Source organism: Drosophila hydei, unplaced genomic scaffold (assembly GCF_003285905.1).
Source record: "Drosophila hydei strain 15085-1641.00,03,60 unplaced genomic scaffold, DhydRS2 tig00000090-arrow-arrow-pilon, whole genome shotgun sequence".
Lineage (NCBI taxonomy): Eukaryota > Metazoa > Arthropoda > Insecta > Diptera > Drosophilidae > Drosophila > Drosophila hydei.
The window spans coordinates 480,882-501,585 of NW_022045662.1; the positions used below are offsets into that span (position 1 = coordinate 480,882).

General features: G+C 42.5%; 3 protein-coding genes across 13 annotated transcripts in view; 2 read left to right on the plus strand and 1 right to left on the minus strand.

Moving 5' to 3' along the window:
• The window catches only part of LOC111598189 (GRAM domain-containing protein 2B-like), a 38,815-nt gene extending 28,656 nt beyond the window's left edge, over positions 1-10,159 (plus strand). For 2 of the 11 annotated variants that reach the window (XM_023313307.2, XM_030223057.1), the window contains exons 3-9: positions 559-789; positions 7,059-7,432; positions 8,035-8,138; positions 8,203-8,575; positions 8,645-9,120; positions 9,183-9,302; positions 9,783-10,159. In XM_023313307.2, coding sequence (XP_023169075.2) covers positions 559-789; positions 7,059-7,432; positions 8,035-8,138; positions 8,203-8,575; positions 8,645-9,120; positions 9,183-9,302; positions 9,783-9,914 — 1,810 coding nt within the window. In that variant the 3' untranslated portion in view covers positions 9,915-10,159. Of the gene's footprint in view, positions 1-558; positions 790-3,600; positions 4,487-5,384; positions 5,408-7,058; positions 7,433-8,034; positions 8,139-8,202; positions 8,576-8,644; positions 9,121-9,182; positions 9,303-9,782 lie in introns of those variants that run through there. The other 9 variants (XM_023313312.2, XM_023313309.2, XM_023313314.2 and 6 more) reach the window with 9 other exon arrangements.
• A 798-nt stretch (positions 10,160-10,957) lies between these two features.
• Positions 10,958-20,302, minus strand: LOC111598170 (DNA-directed RNA polymerase III subunit RPC1). Its single transcript, XM_023313263.2, has 7 exons — positions 20,178-20,302; positions 18,260-20,118; positions 18,041-18,186; positions 13,966-14,383; positions 12,894-13,329; positions 11,779-12,817; positions 10,958-11,693 (listed from the first exon to the last, which is right to left on the minus strand). The coding sequence occupies exons 1-7, from the start codon at positions 20,219-20,221 to the stop codon at positions 11,487-11,489; spliced, it is 4,149 nt and encodes a 1,382-aa protein (XP_023169031.2). The 5' UTR covers positions 20,222-20,302; the 3' UTR covers positions 10,958-11,486.
• Positions 15,789-16,928, plus strand: LOC111598175 (brachyurin). The gene is made up of 2 exons (XM_023313271.2): positions 15,789-16,029; positions 16,102-16,928. Exons 1-2 carry the CDS (start codon positions 15,796-15,798, stop codon positions 16,831-16,833), a joined length of 966 nt encoding a protein of 321 aa, XP_023169039.1. The 5' UTR covers positions 15,789-15,795; the 3' UTR covers positions 16,834-16,928.
• Positions 20,303-20,704: the final 402 nt, after the last annotated feature.

Genomic DNA, 20,704 nt, shown 5'->3' on the forward strand with positions numbered 1-20,704 from the left:
ACATTTGATTTGACACCGAGCACTTAATACAACTCGAGACATTTTTTTGTAACTTTCGAGATACATAGAACGATTGAATGAAACACTGAAAGTCAACTAACTATAAGATAGAGCAAAGAATTACTCTGCTAAGTGAACGAGTAAACTATAACGAGTAATATATGATGCAAATGTAACGAGTAACTAAAATCATAACGAGTGATAGTTCCAGTGCCTGTCAAAATGACACTACAGGCCATCACACACCTTAAGCTATAAATATGCAAGTATTCAAACTATATACTAGAGAAGTTCACACACATACACACACACACACTCTCCCTCTCTCTCTCTCGATCGATCGCTCGCTCGCTCAGTCACAGTCACACGCCGCCTTCACATACAGCCCAAAGCAATATGCTAGTGAGTTTTATGTTGGAATTTTTATGCCGCCGCCTAAAAGCATGCAACAGTTTTGTTTTTGGTTTATTTTGATGTGGCAGAAGTTACTCATACGCCGCGTTGGGCGCGCTCGGCTATTGGCTGTGCGCTTTTCTGTTTTCTTTGCCTAATCAACAGATCGACAAACAGCGTCGTTAGTGGCAGCAACTGCACCGTCGATGAGCGTGCAACTAGCTCCATGGCAGCGCTGCAGCTGCCAGGACAAGCAGCAGCTGGCGACAATCCTACAGCAACAGCAGCGGCAACTCTAAACGAACAACAGCAGCGGGAACAACAACTGCTGCAGCTTAGACGCCAGCATTTGGCTGCACAGTTATCCCTGCCAGAGACGCTTGGCCAGGAGCACAGGTGAGCCACAGCAATTAGCTACCTGTTGTGCCTGCTTGCCCGCCTGTCTGTCTGTCTCCCTCTCTCTCTGTGTGTGTATGGGTGTGCGTGTGTGAATAATTTGCTTGGCAATTGAAACAATGTTCATCGATAAGATATGGCTAAAGCGCAGTTAACGACGCTGATCGCCGCTGCCGCTGCCGCCGCCGCTGCTGCTGCTTCTTCTTACCTTTTATTTTGCCCACCTGTTTGTCTTATCAATGGGCCAATTCACATGTTTTTTTTTGTTGCTTTTTGTTTGCTCGTCGGTTTGGGGCGGTTTTCTGGTCACACGATGGGCGTGGGGCGGCGTGAATGGAATCATGCGGTCTTTCGTTGTTCTCTTAATCAGGCACTTCTCAGAAAACATCAAAAAAGCTTGTAAATGTAGTGTGCCTGTGTGTGTGTGGTGTGTAGCAGGTGTTTGCCAGCTGCGCTTCACACACACACACGCACACCCATCAAAAATAGCAACAGATTATTGCTAAAGTCAGCTGAATAGATAAACACGTCCATAAAGTGCCTGAAAAACATTTTATAGCCGTTCCTTTTCATCATACCCATTGACGGCAAATGTATGCAACGGTTATTAGGAGGCGCTATAAAGAACATATATATTCTTGAATCGTTCTATCCTTGATCCTTATAAACAATAAAAATCGATATTTTTAATTGATTCTTCTAACACAACTTAAAAAATACAAAAGCTAGAGATGCCGAATGCATCTAAGCGTAATCAATCCCTTCCACATTTTCGCCAAGATTGAAAACAAAAGTAGTTCACACTCGGGTTTTGGGGCGGCATCTCGTACTTATCGACTACTCGCCAGTATAACAAAATTAAATATTCATTCGTTAGAGCAAAAAAAAACTTATCGATACATCTCGTACTCGTTATTCTTCTCATTCGCCACTCTTCAGTCACATCTTAACCAAACCCTATCTACAATTCTCAGATACAGCTAGTCGCATGGCTTGCACTCGTTGGCTTAGCAGCGAGTAGCTAGATATGGGTTACTCACTTCACTACAAGGCAACTCCTTAGATATCTCATAATGATATGTCATCATTCATAGCCAATTCAGGCGAACGAGTTACTCATGATCATCATAATCACATTTCGTTGTAAACTTGAGGATTGTGTGTAAGCCAAATTCTGGTGACTCTGACTGCTCAATACTCGTTCAGTATTTACTAAATTAAGAGAGAAACAAAAAACCAAAAGACCTTTATCAATATTTACTCCAAAAATTTTTGAAGCATACAAAAATGTTAGTTCTTTTAGTATAAATAGTAAGATAAGGCTAAATTTCTGTGAAATAATGTTAAAGGTAAATTTAGAATCGCAACTGTGTCGAGCTTACTGCTAAACCTTAAGTTCTTTCAATTCAAATTTAACTTATTTTAGTATTAATATAAGTCTAAGTATCTATAAAAAATTTGTAAATAACATTTTAGAGTGACCAAATTTCGAACCAGTTTTAGTCGCTTTTGAGCCAAGTTTCCTGCTAAGAGCTTTTAATGCTGGCGCTCCCTAGAGATGCCCTTTCTTAATCTGCCGTGCGGGTTTTATATTTGAGCTAACATATATCAAATGGGAGCATACATCGAACATGTGCACCGAACATACATATACATATGTCTTTCAATATTTATAAAGTAATAATTTTATATTGATATATTTATGTTTGATTTTCACTTGAAAGTCGATTGCATTGATGTTGAGCAGCGAGCCCTCTGTCGATCGTCTCTCTTGGCGACGCGTTTTGATAAGAGCACATGATTCATAATGTGGTTCACACGCCACGAGCTAAAGCATTGCCAATTGGTGGTAGCAGCTTTGGCACGCCGTCCCCTCTGCCCCCTCCCGGGCACTCTGGATGAGTCAGTCTAAAGATGGAACAGCAGGTTGTCAATAAGCAATTAAATGTCAACTACCAGTGCATAATCAATCGTTTATATTTCTATGAACCTGATGAATCATTCAGGCAGACGCATGAGCGCCGCAACTCACAGTAATCCGCTCACAGGATAGCCCCAACAAGCGACCCCAAAACGGCCAATGTAGATATGCGTTATCTGCCCTTGCAGAGCGAACAAAGAATGCCATTGATAAATATTTACAATGTATTCATAATAGAGAATATAAGAAATATATGTATGCTTATATACAGAACTAGTACTAGTAGTAGAACTTTGTCTTTCTCTCCCACTCTCTCTCTCTCTCTCTCTCTACCTTCCTTCCTCTCTCTTTCGTACAATACATCACAATTGTGCTTGATAATAGATAATTAATTAATTAATTGACACTTCATACGCTTCGACAAGAAATAAACAAATTGCGAACAGAGCTTCAAAGTTTAACAATTAACTAATTGAGATAGAACCAAGTGCTATCTCAATACGTCTGCAAAAGGAAAAGGAAAAGCAAAACCAAAAGCAAAACCAAAAGCAAGACAGAGCAAATGCAAAGACAATGCTCTGTAGCATATGTGCTAACATAAGCGGGTATAGTGCTTCTCACATAAGTGAAACATTGTGCAACTAGCTAAGGTTAATATACCATAATTATAATTATAAATAACATAATATTTATATTAATATAAATAAAAAGTAAAAACAAAATAATTCATGGTATATTATAAGTCTGTACACTTAAGACACTCGCAGTGCAGGGTATATTATGCTTTCATCAACAACTGACGCCATTTACTGTGCGCGCTCTCCTAAACTGCAGCATGTTATAAACAAACTGCCGCTGACGTCGCCATCGTTGCTGCCGGCGTCGGCGTCGACTGGGGCAATGGTAAAAATGTCCAATGGCAGCTGCTGCGTCGCTGTTGCGGTTGCCGGCACTGTTAAACGTTTCAGTTAATGCGAGACGCTGGCGCGCGACACGACCAGCGACGGATGGTGCTAAAGCAAAATAAGTGACAAGCAGCGACACGAAATACGAAATACGAGATACAAAAGACAAACAATCACCGTTAACAGTTGAAACGCGCTCGCTGCCTAATCGCAGCTTCGGTTACACTTATAACTCATTTGTATGCTTGCATTATTCGAATGCAAGTGAGACAGCGCGCGTGTTTAATACCGTACTTTTTGTTATTGTTCTTATTTTTGTTGTGTGCAACTTAAAACGGTAAATTCAAATCCAAATTAAAAAACCAACGAATTTTTGTAAAATGCACGTATCGGATAATGTACGCAACATTGGTCGTCTCACCGTCTATTTTGAGCAGGATCTTGCGATGGAGAGTGAGGCGACATCGCCGCTGCAACGTGTTGATATACGCAGCGTGTCCAATGACTCGCCGCCACTCGATGACAATAACAATAAGAACGAAAGCGTCCAGAGCATTGAGAGCACCGATTACAACAATATGACGCATCCACCGGTTGTCAGACGTCAGAAGAAAGACAACAGCACACGCTCCCTTTCCCGTTCCCGCGATCGCAACTTTGTCTTTGCAGCCGGCGACGTTGTTGTCGGTGGCGCACGTACCGTAGCGCGCACATTCAAACGCATGTCCCTCATCGAATCCAGCAGCAGCAGCAACAACAACACTGCCGGCGGCAGCCTGCGAGAGCACTCTACAAAAGAGAGCAAAGCTCAAAATGGCTTCGAGCGACTCAAGGCGAATAGCAAGCACAAGCAGCAATACAATTCAACGCCGTAAGTCACGAGCGAAAAGTTAGTTAGAAGCGAATTGGCGCTTGACTAAAGACATAATTAAGCTGGGGCGAAAATAAAAGAACACAAAGCTTAAGCGATCCTTAAAATTGCTGCATAATATTTCGTAAATATATTTGGGATATGAACTCTAGTTTATACTTAATAATAAAGTGTTGCAACAGGAAATTGTGAACTTCCAGCTTCCTTAAGAAATGCATTTAAAAGTGCTCCAACGAGACAAAGTATTATAAAAGAGCAAAGGAAGCTTCAAAATAGCGTCGATAAACAAGTATTTCGAATATAGAATAGTATATATACTCAAAGAATAAAAAAGTAAATTTCTGTCTCTATTTGTAGTATTCTCATATTATTAAAGGAAGTTCGATTTTTTTATTTTTCCATACACTTTTATATAACTACGACACGACTCATGAACGAATCAATGAATATTGCAAGATTTTCATTGATAAAAAGAAAACAGAGAATAAGATTTCATTACTCAATTGCCTAACCGATTTGAAAGACCTGTTATAAAACAATTTGTCTTGTGTAATACTTTCCACACCTGACATTTACGCGATAATTGACGAGCCTTAGAGAACTAAAAGAAACAACAACAACAACAAAGAACATAAAAACACGTTTACACTTGGATAATGACAACATTCGCAAAATGAGTCAACGATTAGGGAAAGTTTTGAACTGTTTGAGCTTACGAAGCAATGCTTTGAACTCTAGCTATCTAACCCGTAGATAGAATACAAATATAATTATGCTCAGAAAAGCCCAATAAAACTTTGCAAACAAATTGTCAACACTTATCGACTAGATATATCCATATCTATATATAGTTTCAGCTGTGGGTCGGCCACCTCAATGCAGTTGGCTGCTGAGCCGACGCTTTGCCTGATTCATGCGCCGGTACGATATAGATAATAAGTATATACTATAAATTATGGAACCTTATCAGTCTATGTTTGGGAATGCTTATAATGCAAGTAGATCAAAATATTAGATGACTATGATGCTTAGAGAGCGTGGTTCGAAAGAGACACAGAGAGAGAAAGAGAGAGAGGGAGGGAGAGAAAGAGATATTAAGAGAGAGACAAAAAGAGATAGCCACAAATGAAGCATCGTAAATCTCGAGAATGTCATGAGCTTCTGACCATAAATCGACTTGTACGTCTAGCGATAAGTTCTTTCAATATATCAATGCATGATTCTACAGTTCCTGAATTCAATAACAAAATATAAGAAAAATAATATGTAAAAAAATGCGCGACTAGGAGATACCCTGTTGCTTGCAGCTTTGACCAAGAAACCTAATTTGAAGATCGATATTTATCGAACACAACATTGAACATAAAAGAAGCTATCAGCTATAAGAAATCATTGATTTTCACCTAATAAATCCAGATGCTAATGCATAGCCCAATATACCCTTTCTGTATTGTATAGATCGTGGAAAAAAAGTGAATTTTGATACTCGCCAATTTTCTATTTTAACGATGACGTTGTGTTTAACCGATCACCATTCTTCAGAATTCACACTTCATTATCTCGGGTGGCAAACAGATGGCGACTCGTGCTCGCGTATCGCTAATTTTTACCACTTTTAATTGGACTATTAATTGACAAAGGTATTCCACCAGCTGCGATCATAAAAGCTTTATGGCCACTCAATTGGCATTAGCTAAACCTTAGCCATAGCATAACCCAGTTTCCTGCAGTCGACCATAGATGGTAATAGAAACCTCAGCCAGAGCTCTTGGCAACCTCTATCTTAAGCACTTCCCCTCAACCTTGCCCACTCAGTTCCCTTTTCCAACCGATAGGTCTGAGGCCATGGTCGGGATTATGTTATCGTTCAGGTTAGCGCCTGATAAAGATTGCGCCAGATACTGTCAAAGCTCATGGCTTGTGAAAAGATTATAGAATATAGAATAAAGAATATAAAATATAGAATATAGAATATAGAATATAGAATATAGAATATAGAATATAGAATATAGAATATAGAATATAGAATATAGAATATAGAATATAGAATATAGAATATAGAATATAGAATATAGAATATAGAATATAGAATATAGAATATAGAATATAGAATATAGAATATAGAATATAGAATATAGAATATAGAATATAGAATATAGAATATAAAATATATAATATGGACTATAAGTTAAAGCTTCTACTCCCTAATTTACAAATTTCTCTTTAGATAGTTTTAAGTTTAGTTTAAGTTTGAGGTAGTTATTTTGAACTAGCTCAAAATATGTTTATTATTTATTATTTCAAAAAATTTCTATGAATTTCTATGAACTATTGAATTTTTTGGGTGATCTGCGAAAGCGTTTCTCATTCACATGAACTAGTGAACTAATTTAGTTCTTTGTGAGCAGTAAACTAAGTAATTAAGTAACTAAGTCAATTACCAGTTCATGAGGGATTCATGAGAGACTGAACAACTGAATATCTAAATCGTTTTTGTTTAGTTCATGAACTATGATTGAAACTTAATTAACATGATTTGTGATGATTTTTATGCTTTTGTCTTGTTTTTCAGTTCCTTGCCTCAGAGCTTCAGCAGTTACAACGGTCCGCTGCAGTCGAGCGGCAGCGCTCATAGTCTCGGCAGCAGCTCCACTCCCAGTCCACGCAACCGTCAAAGCCCGACTCAGGGTCAGGGCAAGGCAAGCGGCAACACGGCCAAACAACATGAACTGCAGCAGGCGTCAGCGGTGGCAGCGATCTCCTCAACATCTGCCGCCGCTGGCGCCGGCAGCGGCGTTGCGTCCTCATCGACAGCTGCGGGCAGCGCCACAGTAACCGCAACGCCAACCGAAAAGGAGAAGAAGCGCAAGGAAGTCTCCAGTTCGCGTGTAAAAAAGTTCCATCGCCATTTCTCGCAAGTCTCCAAAGATGAGAAGCTCATCAATTGTAAGTAAATGCCCACAGGTGGCGCTTTTATAAACTATCACAACTTACGTCACAAGCAACAAGTTCTCTTAAATTCCATCAGCCAATCAAATATGCTAGCGATTGCTATACTTTTAACATAATACTATTCAACTGTTCTATGTTGATGAAACTTGGTAAAGCTACTCATAGCGGTTGAAATATATATTATAATAGCTCAGATAGGATTACTATATTGCATAGATTAATTGATGTATAGATTGATAAATATGTAATTGAAAACAGAGATAGATGTATAGATAGACAGAAGTAAGGAGATATATATGTGTAGGTAGATAGATATATATAGATAGATAGGTATATATATGTAAACAGAGATAGAGGTATAGAGAGCTAGAAGAGATCTATGTATATATAGATAGATGTAAATCTAGATATAGGTATATTAAGATATATATATATAAATGGATGTATAGATAGATAGATTCATAGATAGCTGAATAGATTTTAAGCAAGATATAGGTATGGACAGATAGATATATAGATAAAAGTATAGAAGCCATTTCCCTTCGTATAATATTAAAGCTTAAAGCAAATCTAACTTTTCGCCTTGTTTTTTGTAGACTTTTCATGCGCGCTCGTTGGCGACATTCCGCTGCAGGGTCATCTCTACATAACGGATGAGCATTTCGCCTTCTACTCCAATGTCTTTGGCTATGTAACCAAGGTGAGTTGTCCCTTCATCCCTTTAGGAGTGGCGCCATCGAACTTTAATTTTGTTGTTAATTCAGGTTGTTATTCCCACGTCTTCGGTAACGAAAATCTCCAAAGAGAAAACCGTTAAGATAATACCAAACGCTGTGGGCGTGGCCACAGCCGATGAACGTCATGTGTTTGGCAGCTTCATCAGCCGCGAGTCCGCATTTCGTCTAATGTGCAACGTGTGCAGCCATCTCGCCACAGGGCCGGAGATCCTGCCCAAGCCCCTGCCGGTGGATGTGGAGCTACAGGAAGAGTATCTGCTCGACGACGACAGCAGCTGCTCGGTCAGCGGCAACGAGAGCCCGCCACATCTCCGAGATCCAGCTGCAGCCGCTGCAGCAGCCATCGAATCCGAGCCACAAATGTTGCTCAGGCAGCGAGGAGGCAGTGACCGACATCCCGGTAAATAGCGACTATATATCCGATATATTTCAGTTTAACTAACGACTAACGACTTTGTCATCCAATCAGATCTTCAGGCAAAGAGCTCGTTGGCCGTTTCACATAGCCCGGTGACCATTCGCAGCTCCGCTCCGCCCATTGTACACTACGAGGAGCCGATAGCTGGCGCTCAGGTGCTGCTCATTCAGAACGGCGCTGGTAGCCGTTCGATAAATGGTTCCGCTTCTACTTCCGCAACTGCCTCGGCTGCATCCAGCTCTGGCCCTCCTTCCAGCTCTTCGTCGCCCATTACAGTTGTGGGCGTGACAGCCCCAACCCCAACTGTAGCAGCGTCGCCATCGTTGGGTCGACGTCTTAGTGGATTGGCCCATTCGGCCCGCGCGCATTTGGGCTTGCGGCTGCCGTCACTCACTGAACTGCATGTCATCTATTTGGGCATAATGCTGGCCCTCATGCTAGCCCTCTTCTCCGTGTTCTTGCTCTACCGCATCCTGGACATCGAGGCGAAGACGAGTCTCTATCGAACGCCAGTTGACTTCAATTTGGTATGTAGAACCTCTCAGCTCTCGGCGAGTATTAAGTACTAATATTTTTTCTCCGTAAACAGCGGCCGGGCAACGATGAAGACATCTTCGCTGAGGCGCTGCGCTGGCAAAAGGAGCTGCAGGACAAAAGCACGGCAGAAGCTCAAAATATTTTGACACGGAATCTGGAGCAAATATCCAAGGTGAGAGCCGACGAAGGACAGATAAGTCTCGGATAAAGAATTGAAGAAAACAAGCAATAGAAAGTAAAACGAAAGAAATGGGATACAAAAAATGTAATGAAAATGGAAGATGAAGAAATATAGACGGAGCAAGTAACTAGAAAGAGAGTAACAACAAAGGGCATAAGGAGAGAGGGAGGGAAAGACGAATAGAGAAAGCTCGTGAACATGAAACGTTTTTCATTGAAGTTACTTCATAAAAGGGGAGGTAATTGCTTAGACAATCGCTAAATTGGGCAATTGCTCGATCAGTGTATCAATCAATAATCTTATCAAACAGTGCTTACCCCCCCCCCCCCCCCCTACTGGGGTTTCTGGCCAGCTGGGGGCTATAAAATCCAAGAGACTGTGGACTGCGCCTTATCGCATGACATAGAATATATAAACATATATGTATACGTGTAGATGAACAAGGTTAATAATGATTGATTTGACTTGCAGGTGCGTCGCAGCTTGGAAACGCTCTCGATGCTGATCCATGACAGGAGAGCCGGCTATGGCGAGTCCCAGGCGGGGGCGGGACCGGAGTCGGTATCGGAGATAGGAGCAATGCCGGAGCCAGATCTAGTTTAGTGCCAGCCAGGTTCATGGCGATGTCAGTGACTGATTTCCAATTTTGATTTCGATTTCTATTCCGATAACGATGTCAATATCGATATCGACTTCGATTTTTATATACATCCCCGCAACACCCACACACACACACAAACACTCTCTCTCTCTTTAAGCTTAAGTTTTAGTCGGCTCAGAGAAAGTAAAACAAAGCCCAAAGCAAACAATTTTTTATAGTCATAGTTTATAAAACTAAATATATATCTTATATATACATATATAGTCATATATATGTATATATATATAACCTATAGATTTTAATTCTAGCTTTCATAACTAATTGAAATATTTAAATTCATATTTTTTTTACTAGTTCTTAAGCTCAATTAAATATGCATGAAACCCCAAAAATAAAAGTGGAAAATATATATATATGTATGTATATATATATATATATATATATATATATATATATCTATATCTAATCCCCATATGGAAGATCTGATCTTTGGCTAATCTCATATGAGATATTTGATCTTTACCTGCTTTTGCTCCAAGGTGAACAGCGTTTTACTTTGTTTTTAAATTTCATGAAATAATTGAAATAAAAATAAAAGTTTCTTAAGTAGAGAATTTCTTTTCAACTATTTTCAATTATTATTATTTTTTTTTTTGTTTAAAAATAATCCTGTGATATGCATATTTTAGTTGTTTTTTTTTTTTTTTAGTATTTTAATGATGCTCCTATGTCTATTCTAAGTATCCAGCAAAAAAAACTATCTTTAAATTTAGGCTTTATTAATTGAAATCATATTTGAATATATCGAACGAATTTTGTTGTTTTTTTTTTTTAATAATAATATATTTTTATTTTAATTTGTTTTTAAGTATATTTAAAACAAAACAGAAGAAAGAAAACAAATATCGTAATTTTAAAATTGTATTCATGCTAAGCAAATACCCTATGAAAAATATATACAACTATACTATATATATATATACATATATATATATATATATTTATGTAATAAATAACTAAGTGAAACTAATGAAGAAATGTGCTTTTTGCTTGGACACAAACTGGGTTTACTTCACAGATATACCGAATTTTAATATTTATTGTATTGTATGTATCTGTTGGTTATCGTTTAGAAAATTGCTTAATATAGCTAATCCTCTATATGATTGGGTGTTTGTTAGCGTTTATTATATTTCACTTTATTACATGCACTGTATGCAGTGGGTTTAACCCAATAACTTATATTTGCATAAGGTATATCTTATCATAGATAAAACTCTTTATAAGTTGTCAGTATTTAAATATTTTGAGATATTTCTGAATGAAGTTCGGGAGTTCCAGTTTTGTGCTCAATATCTTCTTTGAACAGATCTGCTTTCACATCTTCAACTGTATTAGAGCAAAGGCAGCTCCTAGACATAATCTTGACATTGTTTTCGCTTCTTCTTATACCTCGTTTCGATCTAAAGTTTAACAAAAAATTAGCTGCTGCTGCTGCTGCTGCTGCTGCATTTCACAGGATTTGAGTGGATGGCGGGCGGGTGATAGAGACGTTTGGCGCGCACACGCTTGGGCTAGGCAAATGGATGTAGCTTCAGCTCATGGAAGATGGTCGGTGCTATGTCCGGCACCTGTTTGTCCTCGTGCAGCTGCAAAAGCTTAAATATGCCCGTGCCAATGCCAGCTGGCATGCCCAATATGATGCGCTCTGAGACGCCATTGATGGCATCTGTCTGGCCATAGTAAGCAGCATCGAACAGATGATCCGCCGTCTTCTCAAACTGCAGAGATAAAACAACGAGTTAGACAAAAGATGTGACGAGCAGCGAGTAAAAAGTACCCATTAACTGGGTTCGTCTGACTTACCGATGCCAAATTGAAGACACTCTCTCGCATCTTGGCCAGACCATGTCGCGTGATGCCCAGCACCTCGCCACGTGCCGTCATCTGGCTGGCCAGGAGCATTATGTGACGCCAATCGACGCTCATGCCGTGACCCTCCATCACGTCGGTGATCTCGCTCATGATGATGGTGCGCGCCGCCTCAATGCCCAGCGTCTGATAGATTTCACAAATGTTGTTGCTACGCGTACGCTCGCCGACCACACCAAAGGTGGCAATCACTTCCCGCAGTCCATAGCCCTCGATGCACAGCTTGTAGGTGGGCGGCTGATGGGCATCGTCGACAGCGATGACGGCGCGTGCAATATTTGGCAGGCCCGCAACGACCACGTTCTGAATGGTGGTTGCTAAGCGCGCCAGCTCTGCATTGATCGTGGCATTGCGTGTCGACTCCACACGTACCATAATCCTTGACTTCTTCGGCACCGCATGCAATTGATTGGGCTTGATACGCAGCCGGGATTTCAGTATGCTGCACATTATGCTATCCAAATCGATGTGCAGGCCGAGCACCTTAATGCGCGCTGCATCGACGCCAATGACCAAATGACAGCTTTGGGGTCCACAAACGACTTCCACATACGACGACAGCTCACCCAGCGTTGTCTTCTCGATGCGCGCCTTCACCTGCCGCGCGAACTCCATGCTCGTATTGTTGCGCAGCTCAGCTGTTATAATAGGAGTCGATATCGTCTTTGTGGCATTGATGATCTCCACGATGCGCGGCACACCTTGCGTGATGTTCATCGAAGCAACGCCAGCGAAATGGAAAGTCTTGAGGGTCATCTGTGTGCCCGGCTCGCCAATGCTCTGGGCGGCGATGGCACCAACTGCTGTGCCCGGCTCGGTGACCGCTCGATTGTAGCGATCGTTGATGCGACGCAGAAACTCCAGTAGCTGTTCCCGGCTGAGGCACTCGATCTGATGAGACAGATCTTTATGCTGTCCGCCGTATTGCTGCTCCAGCCTGCCAATACGCTTGGCGACGGCCTTCAAGTGAGTGCTGAGGGCGGGAAGAAGTGATTCGTATTATCTATCGGCTGCGTCACTTAAATCTTTTCCAGCTCTTCACAACTTACGTTACATCCAGCTTAAAGTCGGATCGCGCTTCGGCAAATTCCGGCAGCTCGAACAGCGACTCCGCTGTGCAGAGTATTTTGTCGGCTTCCAGCGGCTGCTGATCACCGCACGGCAGCTGGGCACGCAGATTGTCGTATTGGTGATTGAGATCGACGGGCTTGTTGCGTGTCTCCATGGAAACGGGATCGAGACCATCGCCGCCATAAATGGTGTCCACCATTTCGTTAATGGCATTGCGCACTGTGCCATCGTAGTGGACAACGAGATCCTCCAGACATTTGACCAGCCGACGCTGCAGGTAGCCCGTCTCGGCAGTTTTCACAGCCGTATCGACGAGACCCTCACGGCCGGCCATTGTGTGGAAGAAGAACTCGGTGGGCGTCAAGCCCGAGTAGAAACTGTTCTGCACAAAGCCGCGAGCGGCTGGAATAGCGGCTACAAGTGCAGATCAAGGAGTAATTAGTAACGTGTAGAAAGTAGCGAGTAACCGGAGACGAGCAATGAGAACATGCAAAAGTAACGAGTAACACTTAAGATGTGAAGAGCACCAAGTGGCGAGTAACGCGTAACGAGTAAAGAGCAACGAGTAACGAATGAACTGCAACGAGTTGCTGATGAGATGTTTAGCATAGCAAGTAATAAGCTAGTATTGAATAAATAAATGACAAAAAATGAGCCTTAAGTAACGAGTAATATTTGACGAGTTATACAAACCGACTAATTCAAAATTAATAGTACGTAATAAGCAGTTAAAACTAATTAGCTACATGGGAAAGCTTGCATTGTGAGGAAGAGTAGAAGTTGAGAACTTAAGATTGGCGAGTGATGCATAACGAGTGAACGAGTATTAAGTACCGACGAGCAACAAGGTAAGTTGTGCTAAGTTGTAAGCAACGAGTAACGAGTCATGAGTAACATGTGACGAGTGATAAGTAACGAGTAACATGAAGCAACGAGAATTAACTACATGACAAGGCTAGCACCTAACAAGAAGTTAACGCAGACGCCTACAAGTATAATGTGACGAGTGATATCTAACGAGTAATTGAAACAATGTGGAGTGCTACTTACAGTGCCTGTCAAAGTGTGGCAGAGCGCGATTCTCGAAGCCGTTGGGCACACGCTTGCCGCTGATGGCCTGCTGTCCGACACAGGCAATCATCTGGGAGATATTGATATTGGATCCTTTGGAGCCGCTGAGTGCCATGATCAGAGCGCTATTGGTTGGATGCAGCTCGGCAAAGCAGGTCTTGGCCGCCTGCTCTCGAATGCCGGACAGTTCGCGCAGCATCACAGCCTCGAGCGTCTCGTCGGGCGTACAGCCGGGCTGGCATTGCAGAGTGCCCGCCTTTAGCTTGTCGATGTACTCGTTGCACTTCGCATAGCCGCGCTCCAGCAGGACTTGCTTGTGCTGCAGCAGCTTCGCGCTGGGCGTCACATCGCTAATGCCGAAAGAGAATCCGCGGTTCTGTATGAAGTACGAGGCAATCTGCAAGAGTTATTCATCGAATTATTTATAGTCGAATGGAATTTCGTTTTATTTCTTGTTTTCTTCTGATTTCGCAGTACTGCTTCATATATAACACGGCTGTTAAGTGGCGTCATGGCCAACACTAGCAACAATTCTGGCGAAAGTCGTCGCCAGATTCAGATAAACCCACGTCAAGCTGCTCGGCGAGGGCAGCAGAGAGCAACCGAGTGTTAAGCACGTAAATAATTCGCTGTATGCCATTTAATTGGTTAAATTCGCTCGTACAGACAAGCGACTGGCAGGTGAGCTAATTAAATTACACTGCACAGCAAGGTTGAGTCTTGCAATATGTCAAAGAAATCTTTCAGCTTATATTACTTATATAATTATATATTTAGTTATCTTTCTCTTTCTTATTCCTCTTAAGGCTTCAACTCAGTACAACTTCTTCGGACTATTTAGACGGCGTATACCGAATATTCCGAATATTAAGTATCACTAGGAGTAGTGAATACTATATGTATTCGGAGCTTTAAATATTTCTTAAGGTTTTCAATATTATTCGGAGTATATTTTTCAGTGAGTTTAAAAATTATTCGGAGTATGTGTTGTTTTTTTAATATTATAAGGATTATGTTAACTTATTTAAACAGAACAGCATTACTCGGAGTAGTGAATATTGTTCGGAGTATTAAATATTAAAATCTTTGAAAATTTCCTTTGAAATATTAATTATTCATTTTTTCGGATGTTTAATTATTTTTCGGAGTTATCAAATATTATTCGGACTATGATTCCTACATTTGTTTTTTAAATATGCGAATGCTTAAGACTTATTTAAGCAGAACATTATTATTCGGAGTATTCAATATTAAATACTTTTTAGTACAGTCCGAAACAAATTATTAAAACTGTCGAAGTAATTAATATATTTCGGAGTATTATATGCATTTCGGAATATTCATATCATTTTGTATTAATTTCTAAGGAATATTTAGAGACTTTCAGGCAGTAGTCATATGGACAAGTTTCAATAGCTCAACTATGTTGTCTAGTGTAACAATTGAAGAGTTTTTCTTTTGCGTTATCAGTGATAAGAGCTTGAACCACGTTGGACAGAAGGAACTGATGAAGAGACAACAGGGCAAACAGTTAGCTAGGTATTTAAGCAGTAGCAGCAACGTCAAAGGCGACGCCGACGTCGACGTCGACGCCAACTGCGACAGAGACTGTGGAGCCAACATTGGCGTGTGAGTAATTAATCTTATCGAGCTGCGCTGCGAACTGCGAGCTGGCCAAATAACAAGAACACGACCAGGCCGTGTTAATAACAAATTGTACAGAAGACAGACAAGCTGGGAGGCGGTGGGTGGGCGGCGCAGGTGGGCTGGGCGGGGGTTGGGGAGGGGCCAATTTTATAGAGGGTGCATATGGGTCCGCATATAATTGCGAAAATAGACACAGAGCGACGCAGACGTCGGCGAGCAACAAGCGACACCACAAAGAGAGACGGCGACAGACACAGAGAGAGAGATAGAGAAGCAATGAAGGATACTACAAGGATGCATAGTAACGGGCCAGGATTGGGCACAGCCAAAGGCATTTGCTGGCTGCTGCTGCTCCAAGTGGTGCTAGCCGCTCCACCTGCACCACAAGCCGACATTGTAAGTACCCAAACGAGCAGCTCGACGTGAATGTCCAATTCAGAATCCACATTGGAATCCCTCAATCCACAGCAAGGACGCATCATTGGGGGCCAGCGTGCGGCAGCTGGACAATTTCCCTGGCAGGTGATATTGAAGCGCGATGAGTGGGACGATTTGCTATGCGGCGGCTCCATCATTTCGAACACTTGGGTCCTAACCGCTGGCCATTGTGCCTATGGCCGGAGCTCACTTTATTTGGTCTTTGGCAGCGTTGAGCTCAATCCGGAGCAGGCGATAAATATGACAGCGACACAGCTGTTTGTGCATCCCAATTACAATGATAAGATGAACAACGATGTGGCACTGGTGCAGCTGCCCCAGCAGCTGACCTTCTCGACCAGCATACAGCCCATCCAGCTGGTGGGCAGCCAGCAGGCCAGCAACAGCTACGTGGGCACTCAGGCAACCATCGCTGGCTTTGGCCTGATCGACGACGAGTATCTGGACTATTCGCAGGAGCTGCTCTATGCCCAGGTGCAGGTGATCGCCAACGACAAGTGCCTAACGATCTTTGGCTCGAACGTGGTGCTCGCCTCGACAATGTGCGCCGAGGGCTATGCGGGCAGCACGATGTCCACATGCAGCGGCGACTCGGGCGGACCACTGATCGTTTACAGCAGCAATGCGAACGGCTGGATACAGATCGGCATCAATTCGTTTGTCGCCGAGGATCAGTGCACCAGCGGCTATCCATCGGGCTATGTGCGTCTCACCTCGTTCTTGGACTACATCGCCGAGACAACGGGACTGACACTTAGCTAAACTGATGCCACGACCCAGATAATCAATCAAAAGTCCACTTTCCTCAATTTCGCAAATAAAGCGCAAATACATAGCACTCGAATAAACCAAAAAAAGATTTCCCCATGCCACGAATGCCACAGATAAGATAGGCGAGCCTCTGCCTCCGCCTCATATGATCTTTACCTCTACCCCGTCTCTATCGCCTCTTTGCCATCACACAGATAGCTTTGCTGGGTCTTCAATGCATTGGGTGCAAAAGGTTTAGGAGCAGGGGCGCTTATCTTCAAGTATCTGCATGCCGAGCTATTGTTGTCGTTATCAGTATCGAGCTGTCATTAAAGGGCTCAGTTCCGCTTGTCAACCAGGCAGCAATTATCGATTCTTTGCTTTGACTTTTAATTGATATCGTTTTATTAACTTATTGGGAAGTTCTCTTTATGTTATCGAGTCCATTGCTATCGTTATCGATCCGTGAGAAAGAGCCACGCGTCTCTCAACATGTCACAAATTTATATATATTTTATAAGACCTTAACATTATCGATTGAACAGCGGTAGCAATCGATTAATAACGTAATCCTTAAAAAGACTACAGTTTTTTTTTTTTTTTTTTCTACAGTTTTTACTAATTGCAAAGATGCAGCGAAAGAGAGAGACAGGGAGAAAGGGAGAGAGAGAGAGGATAGCAAGCAGAGGTAAAAATGCAGACATTAGGGGAGAGAAAGAGACAGGTGGACAAACGCAGGAAGAGTAAGAGAGAGATAGGATATCAGAGATAAAAACATTTAGAACGAGAGAGAGAGAGAGTGAGAGAGAGAGAAATAAATAGATCAAGAGAGAAAAGGAGAAAGACAGGAAAAAAAATGACAGGTTGGCTACTACCTACAGAGTGCGACAGAAAGAGAGAGAAAGAGAGAGAGAGAGAGAGAGAGAGAGAGAGAGAGAGAGATAGATTATCTGATATACAGAGAGAGAGATATATAGATTATCTGATAGACAGAAAGAGAGAGAGAGAGAGAGAGAGATATAGATTATCTGATACACAGAGAGGGAGAAAAAGAGAGGTAGACAGACGGGCTACTACTGAGTGAGACAACGACATAAGCAGAAAGAGAATGAGTGCAGATAGAGAAGCAGCCATAAAGAGAGAGAAAACGCGACAGATAGACACGGATACACACTAACAGAGTTAGAGGGAGACACAGCTAGTCAAAATGTATACGCACCCTGGCTAGACGCCACATAGCTTTTGTGGCAAAAGCCTCGCCGAAGTCCCGAAGCAGCAGATAGAAGATGCATTGCTTGGTGCCAGAGCCCATGGTGGCTTTGTCCATGGTGCCGCACATCAGCTCCGAGTTGCGAATATGAATCCCTGAAGCAGAAAGAGATAGCATGGATGATTAGAAAGAGTTGGCAGGCAATATATATATAAGCAAATTACGTACAGGAATCGTTGACACAGAGATCCATGTTGCCCATGTAGTTGCGTCCCTTGTTCACCATGTTGAGACGAACGTTGGAGTCATCGTTGGGTCGCATTAGCAAGCTGAATAATTGCTTGCCCGTCCAGAGGCGACGCGGCTTCCAAATGGTTGGCGGTGGCATCTGAATGCGCATCGTCGAATCCTCATTGGCCAGAAAGCAAGCGGCCAGCTGCATAGCCTCCTCCTTGGTGAGAAAGACCTCCTTCTGGGTTAGCAAATAGCCACCCGTAATGAAATCCTGTGTGGCTGCTATCAGGATCTCCCCATTCTTCGGTGTCACCAGATTCGATTGATTGCCCATCAGGATTAAGGCTTCGGCGCGAGCCTCTTCTGTCTGTGGCAAATGCAGATTCATTTCATCGCCGTCGAAATCCGCATTATACGGCGTACAGGCGCATTCGTTAAAGCGGAACGTGCGCTGGGGCTGCACCTTGGCGCGATGGCACATGATGGACATCTTGTGAAGCGAGGGCTGACGATTGAACAGAACGATGTCGCCATCGCGCAAATGCCGTTCCACAATGTCGCCACACTTGAGCTCCTGGGCGACCTTTTCGCGATTGCCATATGCCAAATATTTCTTAAAGCTCGAGCCGCGCTGTTGTACGTAGTTGGCGCCCGGATGTGTGGCTGGCCCATTGCGTACCAATTGCTTCATGTGCCTAATATTGGCGGGATTAACGCGCTCAGGATAGGTCAGAATTTTGGCCACACGTACTGGCACACCCACCTGATTGATCATCAGATTGGGATCCGGTGAGATGACAGTGCGTCCACTGAAGTCAACACGTTTGCCGGACAAATTGCCGCGAAAGCGTCCTTGTTTGCCTTTCAGTCTCTGGACAATGCCACGAGTTGTCTTCTTGGGTGCCATATTCAAGGGGATGCCACTGATCTCACTGTGGAAATAGAGAGCAACATGCAGTTGCAGAAAGTCCCAATCCTCGTGTATTAGTTCTATTTTACCGCCTGTAGCCATATGGCGCTGTATAACATCGTTAATCAAGAGAATTTCGCTCTGTTTCATAGTCAGATCGTCCTCCGTGGTGCCCGCCTTCACCTCCGACAGCACAGAGGGTCTGATACAGGCAGGTGGCACAAAGACACGAGTGACAATCAAATGCTTTGGATGCGCCCCACGAGAGCACATGCCAAGCAAAGCGATATCACTTTGTGGTATCTGTTCAAACAGATCAAGCACCATTAGCGGCGTCAGCTCCTCAGCAGCACTGTAGTTGCTAAGGGTTAGATTCAAATCCCGATTTAGCTCTGTGGAGCGTAACATCTGATCCATGTGGCTGGTGAAGAGGGCATCCTTCTTGCGCCCCTTATATGGATCGTGTAGGATTTTGAGCAGACCGGGACCTTTCTTAACACCTCCATTGGCTGCGTTGCAATGCGGACATTTGGTCACCTTCTTGGCCTTGGCGAGCATCTGGGAGTGCAGAGCCTTCTTGCCCAGATATGAGAAATTCGGATTGTGTAGCTTCTTCTCAAATACGGCACGATCCTCCGGCTTCAGCATAACATGTGCGCACGTCTTGCATATCATTTGTAGAATATTTATTGTCGATCGGAAGTGTCCAATGTGAAAGACAGGCAAGGCGAGATCCAAATAACCAAAATGTCCAATGCATTCGTTTAAGCCCTGCCCACAAGTTTCGCAGACGGCATCCTTGGTGCTGATGCCCATACGCCGATCGAGTACGCCAAAAGGCACCGGTTGCCGTTGTGCCTGATACAAATTCTTTGAAATAATTCGGACTAGCGACTCCTGTTGAATTTCATCTGCGCCACTAATGCCAAATTGCACATGTGAGCTGCACAAATAAATAAGCCATTATTAACTATCTTTTTCAGTCAGTTGCAGCCAACTTACATTTTCTTGTTAAGCGCCGAGGCGCGAAACTGTTCTTTAGGCATGTCGTCAATTTAGTGGAACAACGGCTGAAAATCACAAAAATTCAGCTTTTTAAACCATACGACAACACGCTGCCGGTCACAACTTTGTATCTATCGATATGCATAGCAAATATCGATATTTTACTCAAATTGGTTATGCTTATTGATGTAGAGAATATATTTTACTTACGCGCCAAAGTAATTACAATTCAATCTTTATATTTTTTTTTTATAACTTTTAGCTTCATATAAATGCAATAAAATATTCAAATAAATATTCAGCTAAGCTTAGCATTTCTTTCTAATATTACCACGGTCACACTTCACTCACAAAGCGGCAATAACAATAAGATTTGATTATAGTTAGAATATTTTCTAGCCTACGTTATCAACTCTTTTTCTTAAGATAAATATAACAACTTATTAGCAACTCACTAGACAAAATGCAAGTGCGTTGCAAAACTGGTATCGATATATATATTTTGAACTTTTTATGTATTTTGC